At 32.3% G+C, this 12,023-nt stretch overlaps 1 protein-coding gene across 4 annotated transcripts in view; it reads right to left on the reverse strand.

Moving 5' to 3' along the window:
• TMEM168 (transmembrane protein 168) overlaps window positions 1-12,023 on the reverse strand; it is a 43,119-nt gene that overhangs the window by 7,955 nt on the left and 23,141 nt on the right. For 3 of the 4 annotated variants that reach the window (XM_007504155.3, XM_056799562.1, XM_001363612.5), the window contains one exon: window positions 2,864-3,006. In XM_007504155.3, coding sequence (XP_007504217.1) covers window positions 2,864-3,006 — 143 coding nt within the window. Of the gene's footprint in view, window positions 1-2,863; window positions 3,007-7,872; window positions 9,413-12,023 lie in introns of all 4 variants that reach the window. The other variant, XM_056799563.1, reaches the window with a different exon arrangement.

The following is a 12,023-nucleotide window of genomic DNA, read 5'->3' on the forward strand; positions in this document are numbered from 1 at the left end:
ATTCAGCCTTAGATAGTTGCTTGATGTACTACGAGGTTAAGTGATATTCCCATGGTCATGACATCAGCAGTCGGTCTATCCACTATGACAGCCTGCCTCTGAAATTTTCTGTCAGGACATAATAACTTACATTTATGAAGTCATTTAAAATTTAGAAAATAAAACACCTAACACATCCTTTACTACAATGTTTGTAAAGTTCTTATTTCTTATTCTATTCCCCAACTTTCTGACTATAATTTGTTCTTTACCAATTCTCATATTAGGTTAAAAAAAAATTTTTTTTAATAAGGACCTGATGTTTCCACCAAAAGTGTGACAACTTCCTCATCCAATACCAAAACTTCCTTATAACCCTGACTTAAAAGTAACTCTATGGCTCAGAGGTTGCCTCTTTTATAGGAAAAACCAGTGATTTTATTATGTGATAACCTCCATTTCTGAGATGGTAACTCCTAAGGAGTCAGAAGTTAAGTAATTTGAGAAAGTCAAATATAAAAGGGAAGATTTGGCCCTTAAATTCCACATCACCTCATCAATTGGCACAACCGACACTGGGTAAGTCATTTAACTACTCTCTAAAACTGGTGAAGGAAATGGCAAACATTCCAACTGATCTTTGACAAGAAAACTGCAGGGACAGTTGGTCCAGGGCCAGAGATGACTGACAACGAGGTCTCTCTAAATTTATGATCCTATGATTTTTATCTCCATGCTATCTCTGGAATCTGTCCTTTCTATTCTATCTGCCATTATTTCAGAATATAATTCCTTATTACCTCTCATCTAGATGATTATAAAAGACTCCTAAATGGCAATTAGACATTCTCTACACAAGATATACATTTTCCTACTTTTTCATCTTTGCTCACACTGTTGAACCAAAGAACCTTGGAAATATAATGCTTCTGACTCAGTGCCCTCAAACATCCTGGGAAGCAACTCCTGTGGAAATGTGGCCTGGCAATTGCTCTTGTAGGTGCTATAGACCCACCGCTACAGAAAGCACAAGGGGAAAAAAAAGTTCTTGCCACTAAAGATTTTGGCACTGCTAAATGGCCCAACATTGGAAAGTGATATGATTTTATCAGTGGAAATATCCAAAAAAAAAGAAATTAATATATGCTTTGCCACTGCGCCATGGAACTTTTCCATCCTTCAGCTAAGCTTCTATATGTACTATTTCTCCCAATAAAATATGAGCTCCTTAAGAGCAAGTGCTGTCTTCTTTTTCCATTTCTTATCACTAATGCTTAGCACAGCTCTTAGCACATAGTACAATGCACTTAAAATGCCATATTCATTATTTGTATAACTATCCCATTTTTGTATTGGACTATAATCTCTTGGAACAATGTACTTAATAAAGTGGCAGTGAAAAAATATCAACAGATTTGAAATCAAGGAACCTTAGTGATCAGTCTGGCCCTCAGCTCTCTTCATCTGTAAAATGAGGTGTTTGAAATAGCTGAATTCAGAAATCCCTTCCAGCTCTAAGTCTATGGATCTTGGATCCCATGAAATGAAAATAGCTTTAAACTATATCCCATGGGTATTAGAACAGAAGAATGAATTTTTGGGGGAAAATTCTGCCATTGGTTACTGAAAGATTATATTTGTTTCTATTATTTGTAACTCAAAAAGTTGCTCTGAGGTTCAAATAAAATAAAGTAAAATGCTTTTTAAAAAACCAAACAACTTTAAAGTGCTATAAAATATCCATTATTATTATATCTCATGTTATTAAAGTTTGAAGCTTAAATAAAGCTTATGTGACTATCTTTTACATATCAATGTCTCAAAAATATAATTCTCAGTTCAGATGAGAATCCTCTCATTTCCTTCTTAAAAGAAATAAAAAATTATTTAACAAAATTATCTTAAAATAATCTTTTGAAGGAAGTGTCAATATGAATCAAGAAATCGTAATGTACAAACTAACATTTCCATGCACATTTTATTTATCCAGTGTTATAATTTTCTTTCTAAATTAAAAAGACTTCATCATTTGCTATAAGGTTATAGCTTTTAAACCTTTGACCTTGCATATGAACATCTACAATTTAAACAAGGGACAAAATTTAATAAGGCTTTTTGAGAGTTGAATGCTTGTAAAATGATTAAAATAATTTAAAGTTTTAAAGGTGTATTCTCACCCCCACTTAAGTGGAAAGAAGACATTAAGTTCTACAATTGGGAACTTGGTGGCAAAAAAATATTTTTTTTGTCAATAAAGGGTTCTTGCAACATGTATGCAAAATCAAGGCATCACTTACATAGAATACATTAATTTCATATAGTACTTCTAGGTAAAAAAAATCCAACACAATAATCTTATACAAGCCATCAACATCATAGATAACTGATTAATAGAATAGCTATTTAAATTAGAAATTCTTTTGTAATAAACAGAAATCATTAAACTTTTCTATTTTGGAGTCAAAATACTTTTAAGAATTATTTAACTAGGGGGCAGCTGGGTAGCTCAGTGGATTGAGAGCTAGTCCTAGAGACGGGAGGTGCTAGGTTCAAATCTGACCTCAGACACTTCCCAGCTGTGTGACCCTGGGCAAGTCACTTGACCCCCATTGCCTAGCCCTTACCATTCTTCTGCCTTGGAGCCAATACACAGTATTGACTCCAAGACGGAAGGTAAGGGTTTAAAAAAAAATTATTTAAATAAGTAATTTTAAATGTCTTGAATATGCCATGCTTACTTAGAGCAAGATTTTTTTAAAATTTTTTTTTCCTGTGAGTAAAAATGCAATGCATTGTCATGCTTATATTTCTTAAAAAATGTGAAGCAAAACTGATTTAAACTTGTGGTCATAAATATTCTGTTGCCTTTGCTGGATCACTGTACCTGCAGAAGTTGGTGGGAATCACAACAGCATATCCAACACATGTTCCTCCTAAACAATTACCCAGTTCATGGAAGAGTCCATGAGCCATGGACTCCAGTGGCAAAACGATAAGAAACATGCTCAAGAATATTCCATTTGTTGGCTAGAGGGAACAAACAAAAAGGGCATATATCAAATGTCTATTTCATGTTTCAATTAAACAACTCATCCCATTCCTGCAAACAAACAAAAACTCAAAATTTTTCAAACTAGTTATTTTATTTAAATTCCAACTCTACTAGTTTATGACCCAAGAGAAATCACTTTAACTCTCTCGGCCTCAGTTTTCTCATTTGTAAAATGAGAAGTTTGGATTAGAAACTTTTTAAGGTCTTCATAAGGATATAAATCCTATGGTGCTAAATAAGTGTGAGTTATCTTAACATATCACTGACAGATCTTGACTCAAACTGCCCAGAAACAGCCATCATATTCTCATCTGCAAAATAAAAAGGATGGAGTAGATAACCTCTAAGGGCTTTTCCAACTCTACATCAATTATCCAATAACCTATGAGTCTCCTGACAGTAAATGTCCATTGGACAGAACACATACTTTGATTAATTATGGTCTTGATGAAAACACTTGTACTAGGCTCTCTCATAGAATTAAGATTTTTTTTTTTTGGTAAAATTTATAAATGCTACCAATCAAGGAAAATTTTATAAAAATTTATGTTATAACATGCAAAATGTGTATATCACTCTTTAACATCTTTTCAAATAGAGTAGTCACACATTAAGAGAGATAGAATACATATCTACGTAGGTAGATAGTATATACACACACATATATCTGAGAGGGAATATAATTGTAATTTTAAAAAATCATAGAACAGTAATCATAAATATCAGATGTCAGATACAAGAAACCAGGGAAAAGAATTAATCTTTTTTTTTGTTTCAAAAGTTACTAATAAATATTTTGCTAGTTCAAGTGGATAATGCAAGTATTCCTTTTTTTAAGTGTTACAGAGTTGGAATATTCCCTTAATCAAGGATATTGAAATTCATTTTGATGTTAACTTCGTTATTTCTTTTTTTCCTTTTTTCTTTTGAAAGAACTATATAATCCTTTCCCAATATTGGGACTTGGCTCAGAGTTCTTAACTCTTCTATCCTCACATCTCCACCACCAACATGCAATCCAGAGTTAAGTTTTTATTCTACTTCCGTTAACACCTCTCACATTAAAGTCCTTCTCTTCACTTGGCTCCACCATCACTCTAGTCTGAGTCTTCCTTGTCTATAATCTGGACTATACAATACCCTCTCCTTCTAATCCTTACACTTGCCAGCTTGATTTTCCTAAACCAATGATTGTGTCAGTGCCCAAGCAGAAATTTGTAGAGGGGTCCCCATTGCCTCTAGGATAAAATATGGATTTCTCAGCTAAGAATTTAAAGCCCTCAATAATATGGTTCTCATTTAAGCTTTCCAATCTCCAATAGTATACACCTTCTCCTTCATACACTCTTGATTCCAGTCAAATTGGATTACTAGCTATTCTCCATACACATTCCACACCCTGTTATTATGCCCTTGCACAGAAAAATCCATGCCAGTAGTGTACTTGCCTTTCCCTCTTAGAATTCCTATCTTCCTTCAAAGCACAGTTTAGGAGCTATTTCCCATAAAAGTCTTTCCCTTATTCTTCCCTTTCCTATACATCTTATCAATGTTTTCTTCTTTAAATTATATTGCGTTACTTGCTATAAACTAATATTGGCTTTTGTATAATGTAGCATCCCTAGTAAAAATGTGAGTTCCTTTAGGGCACAGATTGTTTTGTTTTTAATCTTTGCATTCCCAGCCTTAACAAATATTTTTGTTCTTCTTGTTGCTGAAGTTAATAGAAATGATACGTTCTGATGATAAGAAAAGCTGCTTTTAATATAAAAGATTTAGTGAGCATAAATTAATAGGGGTAACCTCTAGAGAAATTCTTATATTTCTGTGTAAATTAAAATCAACTATTACTGTTTCTTAAAAAAAATTTTTTTAATTTAAATTGTCAAAGGCTGTTTATCACTTCCACTATACGGGTTTAAAAACTGCTTACTTTGGGGGGGAATGGCTAAACAACATGTGTTACTGCACCAAAAGAAACAAATATCAAGAATCAAAGAAACACTGGAGGGCTGACAGGAAATTATAAATAAAATGAGCAGGATCAAGTAAAAAAAATATACTACTATAATAATGTAAAAAGAAAGAACAGAAATTGATACTGAAAGCTATTATTAAAATTATTATAAAATTATGAAAATTATTATAAAAGCATAATGAACAAGCTTATTTCTAGATAAAATGTAGCTCCTCTCCTTTCTTTGAAGTTAGAAAATGAGTATGATATATGATATATAAAGTAATTAGTAATGTAATGACAAAGTAAAATTAGACTGATTAATTTGCCAAACTGTCTTTTTTTTCTCTTTTCTCTTTTTTTGTTATAAAAGATAGCTCACTAGATGTGAGGAAAGGATGTTTGGAAATGAATGTAATGTAAAAATAAGATATCAACAGCTTTTTTTTTTTTTAAGTACAGGTATAATAAGAATAACTTTCACCTGTTTTCCAATTTTTGCTGCTTTTCTACAGATTCTTGGTTAATCATTCAACTTAATGTCATTGAGAACTTTAGGCAATGGGATATCTTTCTGCAGTTTTATGTTGATCTTTACATGTTCTCTGGAAGTCCATTCAAATTATTTGCATTTTAGGTCAGTATGACAAATGCTATAACTTTCCCTATATTTTCTGTAGGGTTTCATGCCATTCAATATGTAATATGTAAAAAATGTGATTAAATAGAACTTAAATGTCTATACTTTTTGATATATTTTCTAAAAAACTTTAAAAATTATGACTAGAAAGACAATATTTCAAAGATACTGTTATTTCTTAGAACATTTTTGCAACTCTTTTCCAAGAAATTGTCTTCTGTTACTTGCCCGTGTTCCCCATTTCTTATCAGATAAAATACAACCTCCTGCACTGGCATTTAATACTTCAGTCAGGTTTTACAGATTATGTCATTCTATTTCCCTTGGTATGCTGGCTCTACATTCTGGCCAAACAGGAAGGATGATAGATACCCAATTTCATCCTCCCCTCTACTTTCTCCAAATATTGGGCATTCATGAATGCCTTCTTCGAAACTGAAATTACAAAGGAAATACAATTAGTGAACTGAACATGAAGTCAGAGTATCTGGATTCAGGTGTCAGCTCTGGTACTGCTCAGTGACTGTGTGACCTTAGGCATATTATTCAGTGGAATATGCACTGTCCCCCTCTCTGAATAGATGATAGGGTTGAAAGAGGAGCACTGGATGGGTAGCAAAAGAACATGAGTTTCAAATCTCATTCTGCTTGCTACTAAACAACTTGTGAGATCTTCAGAAAATCAGTTAATGTATCAGTTTATCTAAATGAACAAAGCAGATTAAATATTCTCTGAAGTCCCTTCTATTTCTAAGTCACAAATTCCTCATTTTCTACTTAATCACTTAATCTCTTTGGCTATTGCTTTTTATAATTTTGCTATCTTACTGCTTACTTTCCACAGAAACTATTATGACTACAGACATCTATTTCATAAAAACTTACTACTCCACCCCAGATTCCCTTAACCTAAAAGAAATTATTTTTTAAATTGATTTTTAAAACTTTTTAGAAGCAGGGGGTAGCTAGATGGCTCAATGGATAGAGCACCAGGCCTGGGATGGAAGGCTCTAGATTCAAATCGGGCCTCAGACACTTCCTGGCAGTGTGACCCTGAGCAAGTCACTTAACCCAATTGCCTGACCTTTATCACTCTTCTGCCTTGGAACCAATACTAAGTATCAATTCTAGGACAGAAGGTAAGGATTTTTTTTTAAACGTAAGTATATAATTCTAGTTTTACTTTCCTAATTCCGTCAAATATATACAGAATAACAACACAGTTACTACTGCATAAGGCAACTGCTTTAATAAACAAAATATATTACCTATATCTGTATGTATATGAATATATGTAAATATATAATGAAATTAGGGGTAAACTGTAGATTCTATAAAAATATTAAGTTGTTCTTAATATAACCTGTGAAATATAGAAAAGTTTAAACTATTTATCAATTTACAGGTTATTCAAATAGGATGACTAATTTAAAACTCCAATTTAGTATTAGCTGATGAAAGTATCATATAACAACATTGAATAACAACACCTAGTACTAGTAAATACAAAAATATATCTCAGAGCAGTAATGAATTAAAAAAAGACTTTCGGCGAATTATTGTTCATAATTTTAGCCAACTCCATGTGCTACTTTTGTTACTAAACATCTGATTTTAACAGCCTTAAAATTGAAACTTAATGAGTTTCTAATGTCTTTAAAAGTATTGTAGATTCAAAGATTGCTTTGCTAAAATACAGTAAAACATTAAGATAGCATTAAGGAATAATTCTATTTTTTTAAAATGCATATATCAAACTTATTTGACAAATGAGAAAACAGCAGTCAGTGCTCTAGAAAAGTTTTTTTTCTGACTACCAAGAGATTCCTTATGAAAAGATGAGCTTTCATCAGTTTTGAAAAATGACATGCTGAATTTGAAAACTATTTTTTTAAATGATGGGAAAGTAAGCAAAAAACACTAAGTAATTACTTCAGGTTGTTTATGAGTTAGTAAGCCAGAAATGCTACCATATATATTCTATTAAGATAAAGTAAGCCAAAGAGAGGATGGCTATCTAATATTCAAAGACCTGACAGTCATATCCTTAGTTGAACAGATGGTAAACACATCTAGGAGGAGCCAACATGGATTAAAGGTTATTTCATCTGCCTGTCCATTTTCAGAAAGTAAGAATGTTACTGGTATGTAATCATCTGCGACCTTAATTCGTCCATTCTATTTTAAGTAGTTATTGTCACAAACAAGACAGACAGCCTGGATGATAAAAATGAGAAGACTTACCTCTGAATGTTTTCCTCTAGAATTAGCCTTCCAGTTTAGTCAGTCCACTATAAATCTTTAGAACATGCCTAAGTTTCAGGGAGTGGCATATAATGAGTGAAAAAGTAGATAATGAGCCATCTTTACATCTGTAATAACTGTTGTCCAAATATGGACAGTGTATATGTTAGTTCTTTAGAAATTCTTCTTAAGGTTGTAACTATATTTATCTTTGTAGTCTTTCTTCAGAAATAAATCCTTATACATATGCAAAAATGGTTAGCAAGAATCTTATAAGTCAAACTGATATTTACTTAAAAGAATTGCTAATTTAGGGTCTATAAAATCCTGGCACTAAAAAAGGTTTTATTTACTTCAATCTCCTTTATGCTTGATGCATCCCCTCTATCATATCCCTAACAACTGGCTATCCAGGCACAACTACAAAGGGAGTACTTTATAAAAGCTAGCTAAAATGATGACAAAATATATTTTGAGGAACAAAACATCTAGAATCTTTAAGGAAACAAGAGGAAAAAATAGGATTGAAAGGGAATATAGTATTTGCATACCTCAAATTACATTACACACCAATAATCACCAAAATAACTTGGTACTGGTTAAAAAATAAGTAGACCATTGAAAAGATTAAAAATAAGAATCAGAAATTCATGAATTGACCTGATTAACTACAAAACACAAATTACTTAAAGAAAGGCTCTTTATTTAACAAGAACTGATGGGAAAACTAGAAAAAGCTTAAAGCACACATACCACCACAAACTAAAAATACACATGAGACATCAATATCAAAATGCTCATAGCAGCACTTTCTATAGTAACAGCCTTTTAAACATAATAGCTCTCTAATTACTGAGGAACATCAAACTGTGGTATATGACTATATTGCTGCATCAATAAAAGAAATTATGATATGAAGAATTCAGAGAAGCCCGGGAAGACTGCTACAGAGGAAAGTAAGCAGAACCAGGAAAACAATATATACAATGACTACAACAAAGTAAACAGAAAACAATTTAAAAGGAAGCAGTCTCCAGAGAACGGGGAAATCTGTTTATTCACCATGCATTGCAATTGTGAGGTATTTTGGGTATGGAATAATGCACATATTGCCAACATGTTGATATGCTCCTTAGTTTTGCTTTATTTTTAAATTTTGTTATTTTAATATTTATTTATGGGATATATGTTTCATTACAATATGTATTACATATTATTTGTTTTCTTTATATTATTTTACATTTTTTATTTGCTTTATTTCCCTCTAACTTTTAAATTTTTTTCTTACACGGGATGGATTTATGGAGAGTGATGGGGTGAGATAAGTTGAGAAATTAATAGGATATAAAAATAAAAATTAATAATATAGTATAAATATTTTTTAAAAAGAAAAAGAAAAACAATAGGATGAGTATTATAGGTGGTAAGTAGGTAGGTATCACTTACTTACAAAAACAATCCATTTCATTTCCAGTTATTCCTAGTTGCTGAAAAGTTCTCTGTTGAACATCTTAACTCCTTCAAATTATCCTTAGTTTTGCTGGCAGGGAACAAGCAGAACAAGTCTACTTTTTATTTCCATATGATAATTCCTCAAATATTATAAAATTTATCATATTCCCTGTAAGTTCAAGTTTTAAGAAAATGTATTCCATACTATAAACTATACTTCAGTACATAAAGAATGTTTCCAATGTTATGCCCTAAGAAGAGGACATCTTCCCACTACTAATTATCAATCAACATATGATATTTCTTGAGCAATTTCAACTCTTTGACAAGGACTGAATTTCTTACTTGGGTGGAGGTTCTTGTTAATTCACAGATTTGTCCCTTACTGAGTGTGTCTCCTTTACAAGGTGTGAGCTTGTCTGGACATGGGAAATTTTCAGATCTTTGTTCAGGATAAAGAGAACAGAAATTCTTCCTAAGGAACAATTGGGTTATACATATCTACAGATATGTACTAGGCATGTATTTAGTGTATACAGGTAGAGTGTATATCTATATAAACAGATGGAAAGATATATCAACATAGAAGCTCATCATGCTCTGCTCTGAAAACCTTTCCCCCAACTCTACTTTTCAGCTTCTTTTTATATATATCATCTTCCCCAATTGAATGTAAGATCCTTGAGGCCCAGGACAGTCCTATACCTTTCTTGCTATTCCCAAGGCTTAGCACAGTGACTGATATGTGTAGGGTGCTTAATAAATATTTGTTGCCTCTCTGTGTATATGCTTTCACTCAGTGATAGTACTACCAGGTTTATATCTCAAAGATAGGAAGGAATCAAGGCAAGATTTACACATTAAAAAATATTTATAGCAGCCTGACTATAGCAAAAGTGGATGCCCATTAATTAAGAAATGGTTGAACCAATTATGGCATATTAACATAATAGACAGTTACTGACCAAAAGAAATGATGAAAGGAAGAAATTCTTCAGAGAAAACTGAGAGGACTCTCATGAACTGAAGTAGTATTAAGTCATTAAAAAAACAGGTAAACAATTTATATGACAATATTTTAAAGGAAGGAAAAGCTAAATGAAGTTAAGCTACTTAAGTACCACATCAATGCTATGTCCAATTATGACTATAGAAAACTAATGATGAATCATGCCACCTTCTTCATCAGAGAGATGAAGAACTAGAGATGCACAAAATAAACAGTTTCAGATATGGCCAATGGGCAGATTTGTTTTGCATAACTATATTTATTTGTTATAAGAAGAGCTGGGGGTGAGGGCTAAGGGGGAAGAAGGCAGAGTTAGGGACAACTGAAGATAATTATAGTGATACTAAAAATGGAAAAAGTAAAACTCAGTGAATTACTAAAAAAGCATATTAAAAAGCATAAGAAAGTTCAGAAGGGAATACACACAAGCAGAGCAGTATTGGAGAATTATTATAATAAATGTAAAATATATAAAAAAAGGATAAGACCCAGAGTCTTCTTAAAGGAAGATTATAGATTTTCAAGTTTTCTTAATTCAAAAAAGTTTTAAAAAATTAAATCTAACTATTGTATTTGAATTCTTTTTTTTTTTCAAAGGAGGCTGGGGCAATAACAGTATTAACTCACATTTATACTGTACTTTAAGGTTAACAAAGTGCTTCACTCACAATAATTGTTGGGTATTATAGTAAATCAGGTTATATCATATAACACATTATAAATCTCCTGTCTTTGTGGCCTCAGAAGGGAAAAGAGGAAATCAGAAAAACAAACATGTTCCCTTTTGTCTAATGTTAGAAGTATCTTAGCTTCTTGCTTGGATGGTTGCCTGAAAGGGAACATGTTTGTTTTTCAGTTAGGCTGATCAACAGCTATGCCAACAAAACCTAAAGTTTACACCAGACCTATGGACCAAGACATTCAAAGAGACACTAGAGTAAGTGACATCTTCAATTCAAGAATGAAAGGGAAAAACAGTCAGGCTCCCAAGGGCAATAGAAAGGGCAAAGTGAGTACCAACACAACCAGGGAAGGGACATATTGCAGGTAGCTTGTGAAGCTTTGGGCCTGGGAGCAATAAGAGTGAAAAGGTCCTTTCAGTCCCAAGAAGCAGACGACATGATGCTAACCAATATTATGTCTCTGAGGATTAAAATATTCTATCTTCAGCTACCAGAAAGAGTCGTGATTAACCAGTCCAATGAACCTTAAAGACCCAATATTATAACCCTAGGAAATGGAGGTCAGTAAAGAACCCAGAGGACTGAGAGTGAAACCAAGCAGGACCAAATAGACCACTCAAGATTTTAGCAGAGGCAGACTAGTCCTGGACAAAACACTAATTTAAGAACTAAAGCTGTAGAAAGGAGTGAATCAAAGAATACAACAACTAATATTTTAAAAAATTACAAATTTAGCCCTGTAACAAGTTAGGTTGAGACCAAAAGGAGGAAAAAAAGGATTTTGCACAAGAATTACATGAATAACTTGAAGGAATAAAATACCATATAAAAAATAGAAGAAAATCTAAAATATCTGACATGAAAAAAAAAAACTGACCTGGAAACTAAAAAGGAGAGATAATATATGATTCACTAGATCCTCTAAAAACTATTTTTTAAAAAAAAAAGCTTGAACACTACAATTAAAGAAATTATAAATAATTTGCAAAAGACAAAATAAATATATA

Source organism: Monodelphis domestica, chromosome 5, assembly GCF_027887165.1.
Source record: "Monodelphis domestica isolate mMonDom1 chromosome 5, mMonDom1.pri, whole genome shotgun sequence".
NCBI lineage: Eukaryota > Metazoa > Chordata > Mammalia > Didelphimorphia > Didelphidae > Monodelphis > Monodelphis domestica.